At 42.3% G+C, this 26,271-nt stretch overlaps 1 protein-coding gene across 9 annotated transcripts in view; it reads right to left on the reverse strand.

Moving 5' to 3' along the window:
• The window catches only part of ADGRF5 (adhesion G protein-coupled receptor F5), a 128,589-nt gene that overhangs the window by 25,183 nt on the left and 77,135 nt on the right, over positions 1-26,271 (reverse strand). For 4 of the 9 annotated variants that reach the window (XM_049893702.1, XM_049893696.1, XM_049893729.1 and 1 more), the window contains exons 4-13: positions 23,155-23,325; positions 17,854-18,030; positions 17,620-17,726; positions 15,703-15,761; positions 13,814-13,956; positions 9,562-9,783; positions 7,768-7,971; positions 3,495-3,665; positions 1,185-1,304; positions 828-1,037 (exon numbers count right to left, since the gene is read on the reverse strand). In XM_049893702.1, coding sequence (XP_049749659.1) covers positions 828-1,037; positions 1,185-1,304; positions 3,495-3,665; positions 7,768-7,971; positions 9,562-9,783; positions 13,814-13,956; positions 15,703-15,761; positions 17,620-17,726; positions 17,854-18,030; positions 23,155-23,325 — 1,584 coding nt within the window. The remainder of the gene's footprint in view (positions 1-827; positions 1,038-1,184; positions 1,305-3,494; positions 3,666-7,767; positions 7,972-9,561; positions 9,784-13,813; positions 13,957-15,702; positions 15,762-17,619; positions 17,727-17,853; positions 18,031-23,154; positions 23,326-26,271) is intronic. The other 5 variants (XM_049893718.1, XM_049893737.1, XM_049893742.1 and 2 more) reach the window with 4 other exon arrangements.

Consider the following 26,271-nt stretch of genomic DNA (forward strand, 5'->3'; position numbering starts at 1 on the left):
ACACTGATTCAAATGGTATCTGCGCAAATAATCTAAGAAGCTGGACTAGATGAAGAAGAACATAACATCAGGATTGGAGGAAGACTCATTAACAACCTGTGATATGCAAATGATACAATCTTTCCTGCTGAAAGGGAAGAGGACTTGAAGCACTTACCAATGAATATCAAAGACCACAGCCTTCAGTACGGATTACACAGTCAACATAAAGAAAACAAAAATCCTCACAACTGGACCAATAAGCAACATCATGATAAACGAAGAATTGTTGCTTTTGAATTATGGTGTTGGTAAAGAAAATTGAATGTATCTTTCTTGGAAGAAGTACAGCCAGAATGCTCCTTAGAAGTGAGGATGGTGAGACTTTGTCTCAGGTACTTTGGACATATTATCAGGAGGGATCAGTCCCTGCAGAGGATATCATGCTTGGTAAAGCAGAGGGTCAGTGAAAAAGAGGAAGACCCTCAATGAGACGAACTGACACAGTGGCTGCAACAACGGGCTCAAACATAGCAACAATTGTGAAGATGAAGCAGGACCAGCTGGTGTTTCCTTCTATTGTACATAAGGTCGCTATGAGTTGGAACCAACTTGATGGCATCTAACAACAACAAGAAGCTAGGCATTTCCTTATTGTCTCTGAGTCTCAGTTTCCTAGGCTGTAAATAGGAATAATGACATCTTCCCCCAAATCACTGTTTAATTAAATGTGATAATATAAGTTATGGCTGGTGTAGAAGTGTCCCAGGGCAGGGCCTCCATGGGTGCTATTATCGCGTTTCCATGGGGTCCAGGCAGCACACCACAATATTTGATCTTTCACTCACCATTCCACTCCCTGGTCGAAGTCTCAACTGTCAGTACTGATTCGGCTCCATCAGGATACCTCCTTGTGGTATAAAACTTTTGATGTATTTTAATTCCAGCAGAAGTGTTCCAGTACACCTCATCATAGTTACTGACATCACTGTTGCATGTTATAGAAAAGTTTTGTCCCTCAGAAACAGAAATTGGGTCCGGGGTTATTGTTAGGTTGGCTGAAAGAATGCAAACAAAACAGACAAAACAAAACCAACAAGTCCGATGTTTAGTCTTTCTGGTGATATCAACAGAGGAGTGAAATTTAAGACAGACAGAAACAATGGGCCATCCTGACTCTACTTCTGTCAGCGTGGGATTGGTACCTTGCTGCTCCTGGGCTTTACTTCTTTCTAGGCTGTTCCCAGTGGTGCTCTGAACTGTACTCATTTCCATCACATGCCTTGGGAACTCGTGCGCATCCCTTTTGTGGCTGCAATTATCTCCTGATGATCAGTAGGGCAAAAGGTTGCAAACTTAGGGGTGTTGGCTTAACCCAAGCTCCCCTCCATCCTCTTCTGTGACACCTCAGGGTAGAATAAATGGCTCAGCTCTCACAGCAATTTCATTCTCAACTCTTTTAAAATGCTCTTTCATAACACCATTTATTTTACTTTCATTCATTCTATATTTCTCCTCAATGGCAGGCACTTTATCTTCCGTGTCTTGGCATCCTCAGCACTTGGCACTATGCCTGGTACAAAGTCAGTGTTTAATAATGACTCCTCAATGAGCAAAAGAGAGCTTTCTGGAGCTATCCATGAAGTAGAGGGATCATATAGTTTATTGCCCAAAGAATTAGACCTGGGCTGTCTGAGGAAAGTAGGGATGTATGGGCACCCTAAGTATAAGTCTCTCTGTATCTGTTCTTCTTCCTGAGAAGTTCCTCATTGGTTTATGGGCAATTATTCATCAAAAGTATTAACAAAGACCCTTAGAAATATAAAAGCTTATGTAAGTATCCATTATTTTTTTGCTCTGGTTCTATTTTCCTATTCTTTTAGATCACATCTTTTTACATAGTTGACATTTCAAAATGCCATTCACTTCTGTCCTCCACAGGTAAATGGCTTTGTGCCCTAAGCTCACTGACTACTTTCCCAATCAGTGTAAAATTGTATTCTTAATCAAAATCAAAAGAAATCAGGACTTTCTACAGTGCCCTTTAGGAGTTGGGATTCAAATGTACAGATACAGCCCAAAGTCACTCAAGCATGGTAAAATGGGTCCCTCTTATTGCCCTCGGTGGCTGAAGGGATCTTGAGATGGGCTCTCCAAGCGTTGGCTGTGTCTGAGAGGGGAAAGGAAAAGGCTCATGGAACCATGACTCTGGTTCTCTTGATTCTCAGATGAGGTCAAAGACCAAGCCCGCAGTTCTCAGCAAAGATTAAACACGCCCCAAGACAGACAAAGGCACACATAATCAACATAACTCCCGGGGTTAAAATTTACGCAAAATTGGAAATTGCTCATAATAACCATAAGCTTTGCCAGGACAGTCATTCTTTCAGATAAACCTAATTTTGATCTTTGTAAAAACACTAAGTCACAATTACAGAAAATATGAATAAGAGAAGCAAATGTTTCTTATATCAGCCCTTTCTCCAAATTGTACAAAAAGGGTCTATAGTTTATCTAAATATTTAGTTTTTGTAAGATGGGTGGAAAAGCAAGTTTGGCTACCCCATTTTTGCAGAGAGAAGTGAATTTATAATGTTTGTGAGACAAGAAATGATCATTTTAATAGGCCTAAGTTGAATTCATTGAAAGATTAGAAAAACACTTGTTCCAACTGTAAAATAAACACAAAATAACAGATTAATCTAGAATAGGTGAAATGGAAGAGGGGGATGGTGGAGAGAGGTGAGGTTGCTATGGAAGAGTGAACCAGGCAGCAGAAACACAAGGAGGGGAGTGGGATTATGGGGGGAGAAAGGGAGGAATTAGGGGCATTATTATAAATTTATAATAAATACAATCATTAACTAGGAGTAAAGAGCCCTGGGGTTGTAGTGGTTAACAGCTCTGCTGCCAACCAAAAGATCAGCAGTTCCAATCCACCAGTCACTCCTTGGAAACCCTATGGAGCAGTTCTACTCTGTACGATAGGCTTGCTGTGAGTCGGGATCAACTTGACAACAATGGGCAAGCTGAGGATGAAACTCCACCTCCCAGTTCAGCTCTGCGTGACCGATGCAATAAGGAGGTGTCTTCCCTGCAGCCACTGCCTCCTACCCCTACTCTTAAACCCAAACGAAACCCATTACCATCGAGTCGATTCCGACTCACAGCGACCCTGTAGGACAGAGTAGAACTGCCCCATAGGGTTTCCAAGGCTGTAATCTTTACAGAAGCAGACTGTAACATCTTTCTCCGGTCAAGCGTCTGGTAGGTTTGAACCGCAGACCTTTTGGTTAGCAGCCAAGCACTTAACCACTGTGCCACCAGGGCTCCTTCCCCTACCCTTGTAATAGTAAAAAAGACTCCACCTGAATTAAAATGGCAGAGAGAAGAGTCCCCACTCCCAAGAAAGGTCCTGCTTCATTTTGCTCACAGATATTCCCAGTTCATTTGGCAGACTTTGCTTTAGGGTGCAACACATTTATGGCTAAAAATTCTAGTAAAGAAGTCCTTACCCACAGAGGTGAAAGTCACTTCTATGTCCTTACTGCCTCTGGCTCCATGAGCGCTGATGAACTCACAAGTGTAGATGACTTTTGTTCCAGATGACCCACTTGGGCATTGGGTTCCATCAGCCTTGAAGGTATATTTGCTGCAGTGGAACTCTAGGTCTGTTTCAGGGGTTCCTGCAATGGTATAAGCAGTTCTTTTGCCGTCACAGTTGTCTGACTCTTCAATTTAGTAACAGAGGTGTCAAATCAGCGAACAAGGGTTTCTTTTTAAATTAGATTTCTTCTCTCTCAACGGAGAGATGGGATAGTACAGTAGTGGTTAAGCCCGCAGACTCGAGCCAGGTTGCCTGGATTCAGATCCCAGACTCCATCACCTCCTAGCAGGGTATTGTTGAGAAAGTCTTTTAACTGCTCTGTGCCTCAGCTTCTCCAGTTGTGAAGTAGGAATAAATAACAGTAGGTACTCCTATTGTCAGATTCAGTGGGTATATAAGGCACTTAGATCAGTGCCCACCTGAAGCCTGCCCCTAACAAAGGTAATATTAGTGATGTCATTGGAGTGTGAAAGATTAAAAAGACAAGCAAGATGTGTGGGTAATATTAGTACTGGACGGGAAAAAGATGTGGGATTAGTTAGACTATTATTATTATCATTGGAAGGAAGAAGAAGTGAGACTAGGACATCTCATATACATCTCAATTGAGAAATATTTTCATAACTTGTTCCCTCTTATTAAATCTGTATTTACAGTGGAAGCTTCAACTTCATGCTTTCTCAGGTTACCAGCTGTTTTCCCTTCAAGTTAGCTCTCCTTCCATACCTTCCTTTCCATTTCTAGAAATGCCATGCCCTCTGAGACATATTTACCTCTTGCCTACCACCCATTGCCACTGAGTCAATTCTGACTCATAGCAATTCTATATGACAGGGGAAAACTGCCCTGTAGAGTTTCCAAGGAGCACCTGGTGGATTCAAACTGCTGACCCTTTGGTTAGCAGCTGTAGCACTTAACCACTACGCCACCAGGGTTTCTGGGTTCTCCAATAGGTATCCCCAATACCCTCTTGACTAATGTTTCCAACTCTAGACCCTTCGCTCTCTCTCCTCCCACCTTGTCTGCTGCCATGCACTCCTAAGGTGTTCTTCAAGCACTGTCACTAGATTATACCTCTGAAACATCTAGTCTACTTCAACCCATGGTCACTTACTCAGGCCCCATTGTCTATTATCTTCTCAATTACAGACTATCATTGTAACTGGGTCTCTATTTTCAGTCATTTGCCCTGTCAATTTATCTGCTGCACTACCTTAACATTTATTCTTCTACAGTAAATTTGGAATTTGGGGAAAGAGAGCTGCAGAAAGGGGGCAGCCAGTGGAGGAAGAGGAGGAGGAGAGGAGTAAGGGGCAGAGTGCTGATTCCAGATGGTAATTTCACCAGAGACCCATCTGTGCTGATCCCAGGGCAGCTGCCCTGTGGCAGGAAACCCATTGTTCTGCACTCGCTTTAGCCTGCAGTGGGCATTGGGAATGTCTGCAGAAGGGGTGGCCCCAGAGAGGTCCCTGGGTATTTGCACTTCAAACTTTTGGGTTCCTTTGCCAGAGGGTGAGATTTTTCACCTCTCAGAGCTGAAGGCTTAAAAATCAGTACCATGGAACTTTGCAAGGTCTTTCTCCCATCTGGCAGTTCCTTCAGGATGCCTGCACCGCTTCTTTCATAAAAATTAGGGAAGTGACTAAATGAGCCATGTGCTAACCTTTTCAACAGTCACCAGATGCCTTTTCCATTCTTAGTGCTTTAAAGTCAAATACAATGCTGAAGGTGAAATGTGCTTTGCAAAACAGATGTGCTCAAGGAAAGTTGTGTATACATTGGTCATTATTTTACTATTTTTAAAATTTAATATAGTCTGATAGCAAAGGCTGCGTAAAATAAAGTCTCAGCCCACTAACGTATTTAATATGTAAAGCCACATTTTACTTTAAAGAAATATTTTACTTCAAAGATGTACATAATACTGTTATTTTGTAAGAGAAGGACTGGATCTTGTTATCTCCGGTTTCTAGGGAGAAATAGTCTTCTGCTTCGGTCCGAACTCTGCCAGGCCAGCTTGCCCCAGTGTGGGCTTAGCAGGTGTGGGTAATACAGTTTGACCAAGACAGACTGTGGTCTTCAGACTAGATCTGAGGTGAGTCCCAATTCTCTTCCTGTTGTGAGAATCCTGGATAAGAAATTTAACCTTGGCCTTGATTTCCTCATTTGGAAATTTGGAGGTGAAAATGACCACCGAATTGTGGTCAAGTTTAAATGTCATTAAAAGAGATAACACAGGTTTTAAAAGTTGGTTAACCATAAACTGCTATAAGAAACAGGGTCAGTTTTGCTGTATTAATTTATTATTATTGTTGTTATTATTATCATTAACCAGTTGCTGTCAAGAGATTGCACTGGCTGCTGAAGGAGAATGGATTGGAGGCAAGCCAAATGGTTGGTAAGGAGACCACTGGTGTGATTTTATTCAGTGATATGTGGTCAGTGTCTGCTCACACCCATAACTCAGCATTTCCTCCCTGGACTAGCTTCTGAGTGCACTGCTGTGCAAGGGCTGGCTGTTACCCACAGAACAAAATAGAGGTAGGACAGGACTCTTAAGAACTCAGCTTGCTAAAAATCATAGTTCCAATAATCCTATCAGCCAGGACTTGCTTCATGCGCACGTGACTTGTGATTCAGAAGGGCCCGTATTTGGTTCAATGTAGTGTTGTTGCCATTTTCAAATTCCTGATAATCTCTGAACAAAGAGCCCTGCATTTTCATTTTGCACTGAGCTCCACATATAAGGTAGCTGGTCCTGCTTTCCGGCTCCCAACGACCTATGGATGGTGTTGTTATTGTTGTGTGCCATCTTGTCGACGCTGACTTATATGGCCCTATTGATCAGAGCAGAGCTGCCCCACAGGGTTTCTCAGGCAGGAATCCTTACAGAAGCAGATCACCAAGTCTTTTCTCCTGTGGAGCTGCCAATGGGTTTGAACCCCCAACCCTTCAGTTAGCAGGTGAGTGTGTAACAATTGCACTACCTAGAGCTCCTTCTATGAGTGGCCAAAACCAAACCAAACCCATGTAGCCTTCAGATATTCCTTAAGCCTTAGGGCAAAATGGCCTGGTGACTTTAGGAGTTGTTCCAAGATTAGAGACAGATTTTCTTCAGTTTGTCCAAATACAGAGCCACCAGTTGCCATTAAGTTGACTCCGACTCATGGAGACCCTATGTGTGTCAGAGCAGAACTGTGCTCCATAGGATTTTCAATGGCTGATTTTTCCAGAGGTAGATCATTAGGCCTTTCTCCCAGGGTGCCTCTATGTGGGCTCTAATCTCCAACGTTTCAGTTAGGAGCCTAGTATGTTAACCACTTGCACCCAGGGACTCCATTATTATCATTGCTGTTGTCTTTGTTGTTGCTGTGTGCCATCAAGTCAATTCTGACTCATTGCAACCCTATTAGACAGAGTAGAACTGCTCCACAGGGTTTCCTAGGCTGTCATCTTTATAGGAACAGATCTCCAGATCTTTTCTCCTGTGGAGCCACTTCATGGATTCGAAGTGCTGACCCTTTCATGTAGCAGCTGAGCACTTAATCATTGTGCCGCAATGACTATTATCATTAATTAATAAACTGGAGGGTGGAGAGCTTCAGATAAGATCTCAGATCTAACACAAAAGGAACAAGATTGGATACTGACATAAAACAGTTCAGACAAACAAGTCTACAGAGAGAGAGATGTTAAATCCAGAGATACAGAGGTAGATAATATAGACATAAACCTGGATACAAAGGATGAGAAGCGAGAAGAACAGTCACCAAGAGAAGAGACACAGAAATGAGAAGCTCCAAGTCAGACCTCAATGCAAAGTCAATGACCTCAATCTTAGCTCTCTGCTGAAGACAGAAAGGAAAGGAAGGTGGAGACAAGCTTTTCTGCAGGCAGAAGATGCCATGGGGTGGCATCATCAGGCTCATTCCCTCTTGGGACTTCTGCTGCAAAGACCTTGTCTGCAATCCAAGCATTGATACCTGTATGCATGTTTTTGGATTTTCACTCTAGAGTGGCTAAGCTGGAGCTGACATCAAGCCTAGTGCTTTTTCACAGTCTGAAGTCCAGAAAAAAACAGCCACCTGACATTTCCTTCTCCATCCACCCCATCTCCCATTTTTACTTGGCCCAGAGGCAAAATTCTATTTGCAAAATGGCTTATCATCTAACACGCTCACCTGTAATGTTTATTTTCCCCTTCTGCTTCCATTCTATGTTACTCCAATTAGCTTTCTTCTCACTGCAGCATTTCAGAGATATAGGACTATTGTCACACATCACCTTCATTTCTTCATTTGCCGAAATTCCAATGGCAGTAACATTTATTCTTTTCCTGGACTCATATTCAAAAATATCTAATGTCAGTTTGCAAATATATTCACCTGCATAGAACACACAAAGTCATTTATTATTACTGCATGTAAGTACATCCTCATTTCATCTGTCATGACTATTTATATGAAGCTTCATTTTCAAAAGCCATCTGACACCTGGTCTAAACAACCCTCAAGCAACATTCAGGACGTGCAGAGGGTCAATGTAGATATTTCTGATGCCACAATGTAAAGAGTAGAACTATTTCTTAAGGAAAAAGCAGAAGCCTCAGGAACTTTGCTAGTAAGAAAAAAAGTGTGAGAACGGAAGAGGCAGAAAGGGAAAACTGGAAAACCATGGAGAATTAGAAGATCGTGGATCCTATTTAACTTTGTGGCAAAATCAGAATCTACAAAAATGTGACAAGACTATGTGTCGGCAACCCATCTTTTCATGCTCAGAAAGAGAGATGGCCCTGCTGACACCTGGGTTTCAATGGGGTTATTACATTCTAGAATGTCAGGTTCATCACCGGCTTCAGAGAAGAACTAAGACTTAGGCTTCTGTGGTTGCTGAAGTTGGGGGTGGAGCCGGGGGAGGCAGGAGGGAGAGATTACCGAGGGGTACAAGAAAACTTTTGGAGGTATAGATATGTTTACTATCTTAATTATGGTGGCAGTTTTACAGCTATATACAAATTTCGAGACTTATTTAATTGCATACTTTAAATATGTACAGTTTACTGTCTCAATTATATCTTAACAAAAACAACAAAAAAGCTCTGCTTTTTGTCTCTACTTCTAACTGATAGGTCTTGGTAAATGTGGAAAGCTGTATTTGTGTCCCTAATTTTGCTTGACTCATATATCACAGGATTGATTTTCATTTTTGAAAAATTGAGCCAGGAGACTTCTTTTTGAAGACGGCAAAACTCTATACATGAAGGCAGTGAGACTATTAAGCCTGATAGAACAATGGCAGACACATGATGGAATGCATTGGCCAAAACCCATAGAACTGTACAACATAAAGAGTGAACCCTAATGTAAACTATGGACTTTGGTTAATAATAATGTATCAATATTGGCTCATCAGTGGGACAGCAGCGGGTATAGCACTCTCTATGCTTGGTAATTTTTCTGTAAACCTAAAATGTCTCTAAAAAAAATTATGTTGAAGTCCTAACCCTTGTGTCTGTAAAGATGGTCTTGTTTGGCGTTAGGAGTTTTTTTTGTTATCTTAATGTGGTCATACTGGAGAAGGTGGGCCTTACACCTAATCACTCTGAGCGATGCCTTATAAAAAGAGCAGAATAGACACACCGACACACAGACACAGAGGAAAAACAGATACCATGTCACAATGGAGACAGAAGCATCTACAAGCTCAGGAATGCCAAGGATTACTTTTTTTTTTTTTTTACTGAAAGCTAAAGAGACAAAGAAGATCTTCCCCTAGAGCGGATGTCCTGAATTCAGACTTCTAGCCCCTGAATAATGAGAAAATAAATTTCCGTTCTTTAAAGCCACCCGCTTAAAAAAAAAAAAAAGAATTTTTTTTTCTTTTTTTTTTAGGGGTATTTTGTTATGGCAGCCCCGGGAAACTAAGACAGATGGCTTTATTCCTTTTCTCACACAAGTTATTGAATACACACCCACCTGCGTCACCCTGAGTGGCGTTGTGAATGGTGAGACGCGACACGGAAGTCATGTTGTTGAGGACGATGGTGTAAACAGAGAATCTACTGCTGTTCTGGATGTCGGTGGACCTTTCAACATGATACCAAGACACATTGGAAGATAAAATTTCATTTTCACACATCAGAGTTACTGTATCCCCTTCAAAGATGACTTCCGGCATGACAGAAAACTTAGTTTCATCTGGAAACCCAGAGAAAAGGTGTTAGAATTCCAAGGGGAAGAAATGTAATCACTGTCACTCACCACCACCATCACCGCTGCCGCGGCCGCCACCGCCAGTACCACTGCCACCGCCACCACCACCACCACCAGGATCCTAACAAGGTCTCCACAGCATCTGTGGTGCTTTATATAAAAAGGCAACATGCCCTCAGTAGGTAAAACTAGAGGTGCCTTCAGCAGGAAAAACTAGAGGTGTCTGAGGCCCAAATAGTTACCACCTGACACATATAAGGGACATATTCCCACTTTCCCACTTTGGGGTCTTTGCATACTTTAAAGAGTGTACAGTGTTAATAATGGGGATGTCTAAGGGATCCCTAAGCTATTTTCAAGGAGTCTCTGGGTGGGACAAATGGTTAAGCACTGAACTACTAACTGAAAGGTTGGCAGTTCAAACTCACCCAGAGGCACCTTGGAGATGGGACTGGTGATCTGCTTCCAAAAAGTCACAGTCTTGAAAACCCTATGGAGCAGTTCTACTTTGTACGCAAGGGGTTGCCATGAGTCAGAATCAACTCAATGGCAACTAATAAAAATGACAACAAAAAGCTATTTTCAGGACTTCAAAAATCCTGGTAGGTATTGTAATTTACTCATGAAAAAGCCACACGAGCTAACTTGAACATCAAGTTTCTTTGCTATTGACTGTAATAATTTCATCTGCGTCTAACCAATCACACTGATACCTCATGCTGTCTGAAAGCTCTATGTCTTTGATGAATTAAAAATGAGAAAGTGAATTAATTATTGTTGATAAAGTCTGGTGGTGTAGTGGTTAAGTGCTACGGCTGCTAACCAAATGGTCGGCAGTTCGAATTCGCCAGGCGCTCGTTGGAAACTCTGTGGTGCAGTTCTACTCTGTCCTATAGGGTCACTATGAGTTGGAACCGACTCGATGGCACTGGATTTTTTTGGTTTGATAAAGTCTACTTGGGAAAATTTTTTTTTTTCAAAACCTAATACCCATGTGCCCTTAAGAATAAGAGCTTTATAGGCAGATCTGGATTTGATTCCTAGCTCTGTGTCATGTGTAACTGTGTGGCCCTGGGGAACATGCTGAGCCTCAGTTCCCTCATCTGCAAAATATGGGCAGTAAGCTACCCTCGGAGGTGACTGGGGGGAACAGTAGCTATTGTTATTTTGGCAGGAACGTTCTGGGAAACCACTACACAGATTGTCCTTTCACGGATAAAAATAAAGACACAATATGGCTTATTTTTTATATGTTCTCATGGATGCCCTTTGCTTACATGACATGCAGTTTCTCCCTCTCAGCTGTGTTTCTTGTAGTACGTGTTTCATGAGTTATATGTATTGAGGAAATCTGGGGGGCTGGGATAAGGAGGATGTATGAGGCCACTACTGCACGAGGCTTTATGCTCAGCCAGGACCCCCTGTATATTATTAACGTGGGAATAAAAACACCACAAGGTTAATTTTAGGTCGGATGATGCTCTAGTTAGAATAGTAGGGCATTTAAATATTTATTACTTTTCTTAGGCCCCTGATTAACATAATATTTTTAAAAATTCCATTCAACTATTAGGAAACTGGGCTACCTGTGGAAATTTAATATAGCGAACTGGCTTTGAAGTCACACAACCTTGCGTTACTATGTGCATTTGAGAAGACTATTTACCCTCTCTAAAACTCCATTTCCTCATGTGTAAATTGTAGGTAATAATACCTACCTAATTTTTTAACAGGGATACATGACTATGAAATAAATGTAACACACTGGACTGAGCATAGAAAAGAATCAGTAATGGTGTCCCTATTTTCATTATAGTTACCAATAACTATGAAGTAAACCTGCCAGTGTTTTGGGGACTGCACATAAATTTATTGGGAGCGATTAAAGAAGGGAGTGTTCTGGTAAAGGGACCCTGCTGATTAATCAAACATCACCAGAGGATTAATGTTTTACAAAAGAAATGCAACTATTCTGAAGATAGGAGTCCCTGGGTGGTGAAAACAGTTAGTGCTCTCAACTGTTGGAGGTTCAAGGCCATTCGGCAGGGACTCGGAAGAAAAGCCTGGCAATCTACCTCTGAAAAATCAGCCATTGAAAACCCTACAGTGCACAGTGCTCCTTTGACACTGACGGAGTTGCCATGAGTCAGAATCAACCGGATGGCAACTGCTAATTCTGAAGAATGCCATGTGCCCTTTGTGTTTTATAAAGATAGATTAAAAAATAAGTTCCTGATACCAGCTTATTCATCCAACATTTTTCTTTCTTGCTCTTTCTTCACCTGCCTAACGTATGATTACAATTACAAAAAAAAAAAATCCAGCCACTTGGATTTTTTGAGCTATTTATTCTAGGACAACAACTCCAACACCATAGAGAGCAGAATGGTGTCAGAGTTCCCTCACGGAACTGCATGTGACGTGAAGCCTCATGGACTGGTCTAAGGCTGTGTGTGTCACAGAATCACATTGTGGGGTTTGAAGGAGGGCAGAGATGGGTGTAGCTCCTCTGCAGAAGGATCTGTTGAGTGCTCTTCTCAATGACTTCGTTGCTCTTTGGCCACATAAGCCAATATTCAAACACTTTTCTGATCTATGCTGTCAGCAAGCACGTTGACATCTGGCTGACAGTTGGCCACACTGGATCAGTACAACTACTGGATACTTATTCATTTAAATGGTTGGCTGGAACCAGTATGACTGAGATTTTTGGAAAGAGGACTCACAACTGAAGTTTAACTATGCTAGAGTCTGCTATTCTCCTATGCTCTAAAAGCCATAAATTATAAGAATTTTTCAGGCCAAGGAAGTACATCTGTTGGTTGGCCGTGTAGCATTAGGGGCTGGGAAGGGAGGGGATTCCTGGGATTGGTCCTGTGTGAGCCCACACTCTTAGGCTACTTATTCCCTTTTCTGTAGTTTTCCGGTTTTTGGTATTTTCCTGCCCTATCTGAATTTTTATTTTGCCATTTTATCTGGCTTCTGTTGCAGTGTTCTCTTACCATTTTGTATATTTCTCATGCTTTCTTAGCTAGTTTTATCACTTTAAATATTTTTTAATTGACCTGATGTCTAAAAATATTAGCAGAAAACGTAAACCCCTATAGCAGCCTTTTCATTTTCTTCTCCCACAGCAGTCCTCATTACCTCCAAAGAGGAGTCTCCGTCACTCCAGAAGCACGGACCTGAGTTACCAGAACACTCACTGACCAATCCCTATCCATCAAATCTCTGCTTGGCCACCTCTCCTTATTACCGCCCAGGTAATAATAGGCTCACTCACCTACTGACACAACAGAACCCAACTCTGTGCCCCATTTTACAAATGACCCAGGGTTCTCCCCTTTATCACTGTTTGAGAACCAAAGCTGTGGTTCTTAAATTTTCCCATACGTTAGAATCACCTAGAAGGCTTGTTAAAACACAAATTTGTCTTGTAGGTCTAGGGTTAGCCCCAACTTGCATTTCTAGCAAATTCCCAGGTGGTGCTGATGCTGCTGCTCTGGGGATCACACTGAGAACCACTGCTCTATGGCAACAATGACCCCTTATTTAATATCAGTACATTTCATGGATATCACAACATCTACCACAATGCTTGTTTGACTTTTTTGGATATTTGCGATCTGATAATTTAGGAACTCCATAAACCCACATGACTCTGTGGCCCCCAGTTGCAGTGACATCAGCAGGTTGGCAGACACTGGCCAAAGAGGTGGAGACAGCTTGTCATTCTCTGTTCCAGAACTGGAGACTCTCTCTCCATGAAGAACAGCTTAATGTAACTGCCTGGGTTTAAGCGTAAGGACAAATACGACTACCATATCTATACAGAATCTAATAGCTAAAACAATGGACTCAAACATACCAACAATCATGAAGATGGCCCAGGACCAGGCGTCGTTTCATTCTGTTATGTATAAGGTTGCTGTGAATCGGAGCCAACTCAAGGACAACTAACAACAACAACAAATAGAATCTGTGTATAGGAAATATACAGTGAAGTTCCACTTACTACTAGTAGCTGCTTGAAAGGAACTGTAGTCCATTTTGTAGGTTTGATTGAGGCTCTGTTTTACTTGTTCATTTGCTTTATGCATTGATTCAGGTGATGGTGTTGTTGCAATGACTTCAAATTGCACAACCACACTTCCAGGCCTGGACAGAGACCACTCAGTTCAGAAAAGCAGTAACCAGCTTGGAAGAGTTTAGATCCTTATGGATTATTAGCATAGAGAAACAAAATAGCAGGAAAAACCTGGGTGGGAACTAAAATTAGCTGGTCATCTCTGCTGGGTTTGCCATGACAGCGCGAAGTGACAATGATAATAAATCAGATGAGAGGGAAGAGGGCAAATAGAACCGTGAGTACTAGTCTCCTCACTGAAATAAATGTGTTCTCAAGCTCTAGTTGATAGCCCAGGGCAGGGCTTGCACACACCAATGTCTGCAGACAGGTAACATCAATGAACAAAGTAGTCAGATGGGGATTCATGAACCGAATCACATTAGCTGGTCACAGGGAGGCAGCCACAATGCAGGGCCTACTGATTACTGTCACACAGCTATGCTGGCCCAGGGAAGCCAAAAATCTGGATGTCCCTGGAAACATTCATGATTTTTAAGATTGAGAGCTAATTTTTGGAAACACTGTGCAAACCTACTCAGGGCTGCCATGTTGTCCAACTCCAGGGAGAGCCACTCACATTGAAACATGCAACTCTGTGGTCCCAGGTGGCTTGCAAACTTTTTTATAAAGGCATCATTACAATGATATTATTTCATTTTTGTATTTCTGAACTCCCTAAGGGAAACCCTGGTGGCATAGTGGTTAAGTGCTACAGCTGCTAACCAAAGGGTTGGCAGTTAGAATCCTCCAGGCGCTCTTTGGAAACTCTATGGGCAGTTCTACTCTGTCCTCTAGGGTCGCTATGAGTCGGAATCGACTCAACGGCACTGGGCTTGGTTTTTTGGTTTTGAACTCCCTAAACTAAAAAAAAAAAAAAAAAAGTTATGCTACAGCTATCTTTGTAAATTCTTGCATGCATAAAATGAACACAATTCTATTATTGGCTGATTTTTACATAGTCAGCTATTGTTCTCAGTATTTCCTACTCCTTAAGGCCCTACAGGGAGCCCTGGTGGCACAGTGGTTAAGAGCTTGGCTGCCAACCAAAAGATCAGCACTTGGAATCCACCAGCTACCCCTTGGAAACCCTATAAGACAGTTCTAGTCTATCCTACAGGAGCACTACGAGTCGGAACTGACTCAACAGCACCAAGTTTGGTTTGGTTTCTGTAAGCCCCTATGAAGGAGACCTGGAGGTGCAGTGGTTATGCACTCAGCTATGAACCGAAAGATTAGTGGTTTGAACTCACCAGCTGCTCCTTGGGAGAAGATATGGCAGACTGCTTCCGTAAGGATTATAGCCTAGAAAACCCTAAGGGGCAGTTCTATGCTGTCCTATAGGATCTCTGAGAGTTGGAATTGACTCGATGGTAATGGATTTAAGCCCCTGAATCTGGCTTTAGTCTTCACCTTTATAAACCAAGCATTTCAGATGATGTCCCCAGAGTGTAGTGAGGGGAGGCCAGAAGGGGGCACTTACCCCCAGGCACAAATCCAAGGAAGCGCCAGACAAGGAGAGGAATGACATTCCAAGGCGCCACAAATATGAAAGGTCCCTGACTGGGGCAGCTGAACAAGACTGGGGGAAGGCGTTTCTGCTGACGCATCGCCTCTATCAATGTCTATTCACCTTGAAATTGGGGCTGGGGGGGTGCAACTTAGAGATTGCCCCTGGGCACTTGTTACCTGGATGTCCCTCTCCTAGTCTCTTCCTCCTTCACTAATGTGTTGGTCCCCACCATCTAATAGAAATAACAAAATTATAGCATTCTTACCTGAACCCTGTTACAGTCACAGACTTGAAGCCTGATAAAATGCTATAACCTTTCAAGAACTGGAAAATAAAATAAGACGAGTGTCATGTATCAAGCAATGGCATGAGAGAAATGCCTAAAGATTTAGATCAATGAAAAGCTTACATTCTTTATCACCCTGGGTAAAATTTTCTCCTGTGTATTTTGATAGTCCCGACATCAGCATCTTTGAAGAAGTAATTCCTAACTACCTATGTCAGCCTGAGTCCTACAAGAAGCTGACACAAGATTTGTTTAGGGTAGAATACATGAAAAACATTTTTTCAGGGTAGAAGAGGAAAGAAAATGGGGAGCCAGCAGTGGAGGCAGGGAGAGCCATCAGGTCCTGAGCAAAAGAGAAACGGAAGGAAGCTTGGATGATAGCATCCTAGACTGAATGTGGGAAGGTTCAGTAAGGTCCTCAAAGGAACGCCAGGTCTGGCAGACATGGACCTGCCACACTCATTCATTGGCAGAGAGCAGCAGACGCTGTCACGGATTTCAGAAGCAGCAGCTGGGACCCTTGGTCAATTGCGTCCCCTATAGTTGGAGGTCTGGGAGGTGCATCCTCATGGCTGCCTCACCATCTGCTCCCTCCCTTGACATAGTGCAGCATTGCTTAGGTGGATATCGTTGTTATAATATTTTTTTACTCTATTTTGTTTCTCTAAATACCTACCCAACAAGTGATTCTATTTGATTCAAGTCACATTTATTGGGTAGTTTTAACGTGCAAAACACAGTGCCAGGTGCCTGGCTGGATGGGGTTCAAAGTTAACATATAACCCTCTCTTTCCCCAAAAGTATAGAATTGTCTATGTGTGTGTGGGTAAAGAAGGTTCCTATGCAGTGCAGGACTGTTACATGCCAGATATGCAAATCAGAGGCCCAAGAGCTCTTCTAAATCAGCACTTCATCCTGGCACCCATGGAAAAGGGTAATATCTGTGTGGGGCACTAGGCTAAACAGGAGACGGCCCACGGCCTGAGGCAGGGTCTTGGCTGCCAGCAAGTTAAGGGAAGCCATTATCTCAGCTCACCTGTACTAATTTGTGCCACACCATTTTGGGCACTCTATTCCAAATGAGTTAAGTCAGGCAAAGCTTTTAGGTTTAAATGAATTAATCCAGCATAAAACACTTAGAACAGTGTCTGGCATACAGTTAACACTCAGGGAATATTATCGGTTTTTATATGAGTCAATTTAAATCTGTCTTATGTGCAAATGGAGTCCCTGAATAGGGGTAAAACAGTTAATGCACTTGCCTGCTAACCAAAAGGTTGGAGGTTTGAGTCCACCCAGAGACGCCTTGGAAGAAAGGCCTGACGATGTAGTTCCAAAACTGAGCCATTGAAAACCCCATAGCGACAGCTGTACTCTAACACACATAGGGTCACCATGAGTTGGAGTCAGCTCAAGGGCTATTGTTTAAGCGTTAATATTTAGTGGGTTAAGTGCAAATGCCTAGAGCATAGAGTGGTTTGGTGCTCTCTAAGCTCGGTCTTGGGCTGGTCTCCCTGAAAGATGTTAAAGATCTCTTCGTATAGTATGTGAAGACAAACATAAATGCACCTACTGGCTTCTCCTAGACAAAGTTCTTGGGCCTCTGAATAGGTTTCAGTGAGTTGGTGCCACCAAATCTTATCTGAACCAATTCTCCCCTGCGAAGAAGAAGTCTGATCTATAGGTCAAGGTGATGTCAAGTTGCCCACTGAACACTGTTACATTTGAGCATTTCCTAATTCACCTTCCCAGTTGTCTACGAATAATTTTAACATCTACATTTATAAATTCTAACAGATCTAAGCAATGTCCTGACAACTGTCCACTCTAAATGCAAAAAACTCAGCTCAGCCAAAAGAGTTTGCTGGTTAAGAGGCTCCTGGGACCAAAACCTACTGCTATTTCCAAGTCGGTCTTGTAGGACCTATAGAGGGCAGAGGAAGAGTTCTTCAGGTCTTCTGGGAAGTCCACATTGAGTCTGACTGACATTCTCAGGGTAACATCTGATGAAACACACAGGGTGATATTTAAAAACCTCACGTTAGTGTTTGAGTGCACAAAGTACCAAGCAACATTTACTTGAGCTAATGTCAATAAAAACAAACAAACATTTTATGAGCAGTTGCCTACCTCCCCGGGGCTGGCAGAAAGGTCCCTTGGGAGGCAGTTGTTTAAGGCAATTGCAATGGCGTCCTGAGAGGGAGCTGTCATGCCCCTGACAAGTGATGTTGCGAAGGCACCTTTCCCGAGGCCACCTGTAACCTGGTTCACAGAAGCACCAGACTTCCTTTCCAGCAGGTCTGCATACTATTGCCAAGCAGTAGAGTGAGGAGAGAGAAGGTAGTCACTACCTTTGCATTTATAAACTATAAGTATCTATACCTGTGGAGTCCCTGAGTGGTACAAACAACTAAGCACTTGGCTGCTAACCAAAAGGTTGGAAGTTTGAGTCTACCCAGAGGCATCTCAGAAGAAAGGCCTGGCAATCTACTGCTGAAAAATCAGCCACTGAAAACTCTGTGGAGCACAGTTCTCCTCTGACACACATGGAGTCACCATGAATTAGAACCGACTCAATGGCAACTGGTTTGATTTGATTTATCTGTATCTGTAGGAAGTCCTAACTCTACTTCTTTATTGCCCTTCTGAGAAGTTCAATAGTCCTACACAAGATATGTGCGATTCCATATGCACCCCCAAGCTACTGGGCATCACTGTCTAAAAGAACTGTTACGACCCTCCCACCAGATGCCTGTGATGATAAATATGATAGTTTCCTGAACATAGAGTGTACAGTAGCCAGCCTCCGAGATGGCCCCTGATGATCCCTGCCAATGGGTATTCACGCCCTGTTGTAGTTCCCTCTCATACTGTACCAGAGTTGGTCCATATGACCAACAGAATATAGCAGAAGTAAGGATATGTGATTTCTAAGATGAAGTTATCAAAAACACGGGAGCCTCCCTCTTGGTTGCACTCTCTCTGTCTCTTTCTCTCTGTCTCTCTCTCTGATCAGTAGCTCTGGGGGAGCCAGCTGCCATGTCAGGATGATAATAAGGCACTCTATGAAGTCCACATGGTGAGGAACTCAGGTCTCCAGCTAATAGCTAGAAAGGAACTGAAGTCTGCCAACTACCATGGGAGTTTGGAAATGAACTTCCAGAACCTGCTGAGTCTTCAGATGACTACAACTATGGTAGACAGCTCAACCACAACCTCATGACAGACTCTGAACCAGAACCACCCAGCTAAGCTGCTCTTAGATCTCTGACCCTCAGAAACTGTATGAAACAGAAAATGTTTGTTGTTTCAAGTGGCAAAGTTTTGGGGTAATTTGTTACACGATATAGATAACAAGGAAACCCTGGTAGCACAGTGGTTAAGTGCTACGGTTGCTAATCAAAAGGTCGGCAGTTCGAATCTACCAGGTTCTCCTTGGAAACTCTATGGGGCTGTTGTACTCTGTCCTGTAGGGTCACTATGAGTCGGAAGCGACTCAACGGTAATGGGTTTGGTTTTTTTTTTTTTTTTTTTTGTATAAATAACAAATATAGCGTGCAAATAAATTTGTGGCATTTACAATTAAAGTTAAATGTAAATAATCCAAATAGACTCTAATTCCAATGGAGACACCAAAAAAAAAAAAAAGCCCAGAAAACAGACTACTTTGTGTTTATTCATAAAGCTGAACCAGAGTCACATCTTTGGGAACAGATTATTCTGCCAACGGGTGGCCAGGCAAAGGGCCACAGAGTGACTACCCAAAGGAAATCTATCCAGTAACAGTTGTTTCTAAAATAGGAGGGACAACCCAGTTCCAGTGATCCCTTGAGCACTTATCTAATCCTATACCCTAGCAGAAGTGGGAATGGAGCAGAAGGGTTAGGAATAGAAGAAATCAGTGCTGCTAGCATGGTGAAGCACTGTGGTGGCACAATGGTTAAGTGCTCAGCTACTAACTGAAAGGTTGGCTGTTTGAAACCACCAGCTACTTCTTGGAAGAAAAAACCTAGTGATCTGCTCCTGTAAAAATTTCAACCTAGGAAACCCTATGGAGCAGTTGTACTCTGTCCTACAGGGTCGCTATGAGTTGGAATCAACACTATGGCACATAACAAAGAGTTTTTGGCGGGAGGAGTGTAGAGTATTTGAAGTATTTTTGACTCCCATGTAAAATGCAGGAATGCCTTAGAAGGATAGCAAAAGGTGTTCTCTCCAGACCACCTACCACACACCAGGTGCTATTTAGTGCTTCACACACACTGTCTGACCTCAGAAGTCCTTGGCTTTGCTTACTATTACTACTTTTGTTGTTGCTATTAGTTGCCATCAAGTCGTTTTAAACTCTTGGTGATCTCATGTATAACAGACTAAAATGTTTACTGGTCCTGTGCCATTTTCTTGATGGGTTATACATAGGGTTTTCATTGGCTAATTTTCAGAAATAGTCACCAGGCCTTTCTTTCTAGTCTTAGTCTGGGACATTTCTACTCTGTCTTTTTTTTTTTTTTTTCCTATAGGGTCGCTGTGAGTCGGAATCGACTCGATGGTAAAGGGTTTGGTTTTCTTTTTGGTTCTTAGTCTGAAAGCTTTGCTGAAACCTGTCCACCCTGGGGGACCCTGCGGGTATTTGAAGTACTGGTGGCAGAGCTTCCAACATCATAGCAGCACACAAGCCACCACAGTACAACAAACTGACAGACAAGTATTACTAAGCATCTTAGTTATCTAGCGCTACTATAACAGAAATATCACAAGAGGGTGGCTTTAATGAACAAAAATTAATTTTTCCACAATTTAAGAGGCTAGTAGTCTGAATTCAGGGCACTGGCTCTAGGACAAGACCCTCTCTCTGTCTGTTCTAGGGGAAGGCCGTTATTTCTTTTCAGCTTCTATTTCTAGGTTGCTTGGTGATCATGTGGCATGTATCTCCCCCTCAGTGCTTGCTTGCTTAACCTGCTCTTTTATACCTCAAAAGAGGTTGACTTAAAACACACTCTATACTAATCCCACCTTATTAGCATAACAAAGAAAACACATGCCCAAATGGGATTATAACCACAGGTATAGGGATTAGCATTTACAACACATATTTTTTGGGACACAATTCAATCCATAAGTCTGCTATTACTAAAAATGTCTTTCCTAAGGGATCATAGGGTAAGTTGCTGGAGACGTATGGGGAGGGCAGCATGAGAGGAGAGGTATGGAGAAAATTCAGGGTGATTACACATCCGTATCACAGTCAGTAAGGAGCCCTGGTGGTGCAGTGGTCACTCGCTGACTTAACCGAAAGGTCTTGGATTTGAACCCACCAGCTGCTCCACAGAAGAAAGATTTCCATAAAGATTACAGTCTTGGAAGCCCTATGGGCAATTCTATTCTGTCCTGTAGAGTTGCTATGAGTCAGAATTCTACTCCACGGCAATGAATTTTTTTCTGGGGGGGGGTCATGTTCAGCAAGTCTAATTTTCATCGCCAACCCATCCCACCCACCTCCCCTTTGAGGCCAGCACTTCCTAGATGTTCCCTGCTGGTACTGAGATCCATGAACCTCAGGCTTTCTCTACTACATGGAGCATCCATTTTGCTAAACCTCTTTGTCAGTTAGCCATCAGAAAGGATTCACCCCTCAAGGAGTAAGTGACCCAGTCTTTCTGGCAAGACCAATTAAACTTTCCAAGGACATTTATACTTCAAAAGAGAAACTTGTTACCCCAAGTTTCTCAAATACAGTTGAATAGTAGATCCCCTTGAAGTCTTATTGCCTCTAATGAAGAAAATAAATCAGGAAGAGTTTGTTAATGTCTATATTGAGTATATATTATAAAAGCTCACAACTATAAACTCAAGTGTCTGTAATCACAAGCTGTCCCAATAAAATAAACGATTTACTTATGTGGTATTTATTGGTCTGTTATGTTTACTAGATTTCCTTTCTGGAACCCAAGCAGACACCAAAGGTTTCCAAACAAAAATTGGAAGCAAAACAAAGTTGAATAAAAATCTCAATGCTAATTTTTTCCCTTAATTAAGGAAAATAATTATAGAGGTGGAAGACCCATGCTGAGTGGAAACACGGAGGGCCATTTCTCATGCGTGTTCCAAAGCCATCAGTTCTATGATATGTCCTATGGGAAAGGTGTTCTGTGGACAAATAGTTTGGGAAATACAGCATAAGCTCTCACCTGCTGGAGGATTCACAATGCACGCTGGCATCAGGTTGGAGATCCACTAGCTCAAGGAAATTAATGCTAATTGTAGAATTTTGTGGGAAATGGCACATCCATAAGGGAGCTATTTCAGGTGCCAGTAGCAAATAATTAGAACCAAAAATTAGGATACATAGGCTAACAGTGGGATAGACTATTTGAGACATAAGAATTCAAAAGGAATTTGAAAAACAAGAATTATTTCCAGTTTAGAATAAAATCTAGCATCTGTTATTGCTGTGTGCCACTGAATCAATTCCGACTCATAGCAACCCTAGAGGGCAGAGCAGAACTGCCCCATAGGGTTTCCTAGGCTGTAAGTCTTTGTGGGAGCAGACTACCAGGTCTTTTCTCCTGCAGAGCGGTTGGTGAGTTTGAACTGCCCACCTTTTGGTTAGCAGCCAAGCACATAACCCTTCTATCACCTTAGCACCTGCTAGTGCTGTCCAATTTACAAAGCAGTGACCTTTGTAACTCACACTGTGTAGCACAAGGGGCAGCCCTGTCTCACAGATTCTGGGCGACACCAAGTACCCAGGTGATGGACCTGACCAGGCCTCTGGGACAGGGGAGCTAGCGCGACTTTGAAAGGGAGTCGGTGAACAGAAACTCCAATCCCATAGCTTGGAAGGTTTTGCTAATTCATTGCTTCTGATCCATGAATGTTTCTGGTTCCTATTTCCTGCCCTGGTGGCAAAGTGGTTAAGAGCTCAGAGTACTAACTGAAAGGTCAGCAGTTTGAATCCACCAGCCGCTCCTTGAAAACCCTATGGGGCAGTTCTACTCTGTTCTATAGTGTTGCTATGAGTCAGAATCGACTCAACAGCAACAGGTTTGGTTTTTGTTGTTTATGATACTGAAAAGAAGGGAGCTTACTACTTACTAATATATGGAACCAATCCGTGCTATATCCATCAATTTCCCAGGTAAAAAGGATCCGGTAGTTTGTCAGGTGGGACTTGGCTGTATCTTGGGACCACTTTCTGAGAATCATCACACAAACCACCAAACAAACATTTGGTCACCATTTGAAATAAAGAAACCCTGGCTGAGAGGCTTTGTCCTGGAAAGGTACGAAGTCATAAAAGTCACACGCCAGACCCTTTGGATCACTTGACTCGCCTACTAAGGATACTTGGCTCTAATAGTAAGGAGCTCAGACAGACTTTCTTCTGATATTCCTCATCCTCAATCCTAAAGGAACAGGTCTTTTACTTACCCGTTGTCACCACTATGCTCAAAATGTCGGCGTTTTGGTCAGTGCTGTTCCCTAGAACTGGAAAATTGAGGTTGTTCAAGTAAGCTTTGATAGGCTCCAGGAAGGATGCATTTTCAAAACTGATTTCAATATCCACAGTGTAATCCTCAGCTGCAGGGCTACTCGCGGCAACTGGAATGAAAGCACGTGAAGGCTGTGAGGACTTAGCATGGGGGATGGAAAGAGAACACTTCAACAGTTAAAGGTAATGGCAGGCACATATGGATGTTGGGCCTCAAGAATTTCAGCCCTTAAGAATTTCTAATGAACGCTTTTAGAGAAAAAGAAGAGTTTGTCTACACCCTGTCACTAACCAGCCTCTTCAATATGCTTGCTCTCTATGACTTTACTATCTAAAGAAGAAAAGCAGTGGATCTGTCTGGTCTCAGTGCAGTGGTCACTGGCCATTTGAAAGATCCACAGGCTAAGAACGGGGACTTGTCCCTTTCTTTTATATTCCCACCATATCTCCTTGGTGTCTCATACCAAGGACTGCCGTATGGAGAATGGACAGTAATGGGGCAAAAATGGGAGCAGGGAGACCTAGCAGGGAGGCTCTGAAAATAGTCTAGATAATAAATGCATGGTCTTGCTTAGGTTCCAAAATGCTAACTTGACAGGAATGAGTCAGTGTGTCTCCAGCACTATTCAGCTGATATGAGTGTATACTGAGAGCTGAGCCCATGCCTGGCTTGAAGACCTCCTAGAAAAGTCACCCAGCTAATTCTCTTTACTCTTAACTATGCACAAAGCATGCGCTCTTTGTTCTTATTCTGTATCTCCAGAACATGATAAACCAAAAAAAACCCATTGCTGTTGAGTTGATTTCCAATTCATAGTGATCCCACAGGTGTTCAACAAAAGTTTGAGAAACCAGAAAGTAAAATAGAAGACATTTTCAGTTCTTTCTTGCTTTTCCAAATTGTCTCCAGGCTGGTTGACAGGCTAGTCTTCTAAACCCTTCCTCAACTTGCTGGGACTTTGTCACCTCTGCTCCTCAACACACCCCCACTCCAGGCAGGCCAACCTCCTCACCCTTTCCTTGGGTGTGGTCCTTCTTTGTCCTCCTTACCGCACAGCTCACACCAGGCTCATTCTGACTTGCTCTGTCCCCCCTCAGGCTATCTCTCTTTCCTCTGACCTAGCTGAAATGCTAGACTTCATCCCAAGCTTGTCTCCATCATCATCATCTTCATGATGCCATCTTAGAATTGACAAAGCACTTTCACAAATGCTTTCTCATTTGATCCTCACCTCACAATCCCAGCAAATAGACAGGGAAGACAGACCTATCCAGCGAGAAAACTGATGACCACTTTATTAAGTCTTAAGTTGCAGCTATTAAATTGCAGTGCTTGGACTGAAACCCCAGTGTTCTGTTTCCCCAGGTGGACCAACCTACTCACCTCTTCTGTGTCATTCTCCCAGACCTACTCAAGCATATAACCATCATCCGCCTGTTCCCGAATTTCAGTTCTTACAGATTTGGACTGTACCAAGCATTACTGTGTGTGTGTATATATATATATGTATATATATAGGCATGGAGCTTACCACACAATATATACATGCCCATTCAGTCCTTGTTAAACCTGGGACTCTCTGAATCGAGTGACAAGTTCACCTCTCTGATGCCACCAGAATCTTTGACTCAGTCTTGGCTGGAATGTGTTAACTGAAGCGAAAGTGGTGGACTGAGTTAGTAGCTAACAAAGAGCCATAAAAGAAGAGTCTTTTTTTTTTTTTTTTAACACAGGCACTTTGAGAAGACAAGTTGTGTCTTATTTTCTTTTTTAATTTCACTTTAAGTGAAACTTTACAGAGCAAATTGGTTTCTCTTTCAACAATTTATACACAAATTGTTTTGTGATATTGGTTGCAGGCCCCGCCATGTGTCGACACTCTCGCCTTCCACACCCCAGTTCCCTGTTTCCATCCATCCATTTTTCCTGTCCCTTCCTGCCTTCTCGTCATTGCTTTTGGGCTGGTGGTGCCCTTTTGGTCTCATATACATGATTAAACTAAGAAGCACGTTCTTCATGAGTGTCGGTGCTTGTTTTATAGACTTGTCTTTTGGCTGAAGGGTAAACTTTGGGAGCGGCTTCAGTTCTGAGTTAAAAGGGTGTCTGGGCACCATAGTTTCAGGGGTTCCTTCAGTCAGACCAGTAAGTCTGGTCTTTTATTTTTTGTAAGGCTTATTTTATCTCATGAGTTAAATGAGAAAAAGATTAATGAATATTTGAAAAACTATTGCTGTAAAATTTAAGTCAAATTTGGAAGTATGATGCATATATTATACTATAAAATTAAAATATGTCCATTTACTAAAAGGGCAAATAATTTCCCCATAGTATTAAAAAGTTTGTTTAAAATATTCTGAGGAGTATAAAACCCTATGAATAGACTAGGTTACTTATGGGAAACTCCATTTCTTAAATGTTTACAGCAGAAAGCTATAGAATTTGTTCCCTTAGAGTTCTAAACTATGTTTGTCTTAGGAGGTTGGTTTTATACATTAATCTTGCTGACAATTATTTTTATTTTGGCATCACTCAACTTTTTCCAATTAAGTCAAGCTGAAAAAAGTCTATGCAGGTTTTCCTAAAATTAAGACTATACTTCAGGGTATAGTTCCTAAATATTGACAAGTAGAACACAGTGACTTTTAAAACTCACTGTGGAATTTCATTCTGACATGATACTATGGCATTGGTTCAAATTTCCTGTTTTCTTTCTGATCCTCAAATCGTTCTGTGCTGACAGTAAGCTTCCTGGAAGAACTATTCATCTTAATTTGTATAGTCCTAACTGTACAGCACATTTCGCTACCCGCTGGGAGCATTTGCAAGGCAAGTGGCTGCATGGTATTTTCAAGGTCCACCTTGGAGCATAGTCTTTCCGGAGAAGTAGATGAAGGATTCACTAACTCCAGGATCCTCTAACTGGTCAGTTTATTCTCCACCCATCAATGTAAGCAGGATTTCCGGGACGTTGGCTGCTTTGGAGATGAGTGAAGTGTGGGAAGCGGGTAACAGGTCCTGGATCATCCCCTTCAGTCATCTGCATCATTGCATTCCA

The sequence above is a fragment of the Elephas maximus genome, chromosome 1, assembly GCF_024166365.1.
Source record: "Elephas maximus indicus isolate mEleMax1 chromosome 1, mEleMax1 primary haplotype, whole genome shotgun sequence".
NCBI lineage: Eukaryota > Metazoa > Chordata > Mammalia > Proboscidea > Elephantidae > Elephas > Elephas maximus.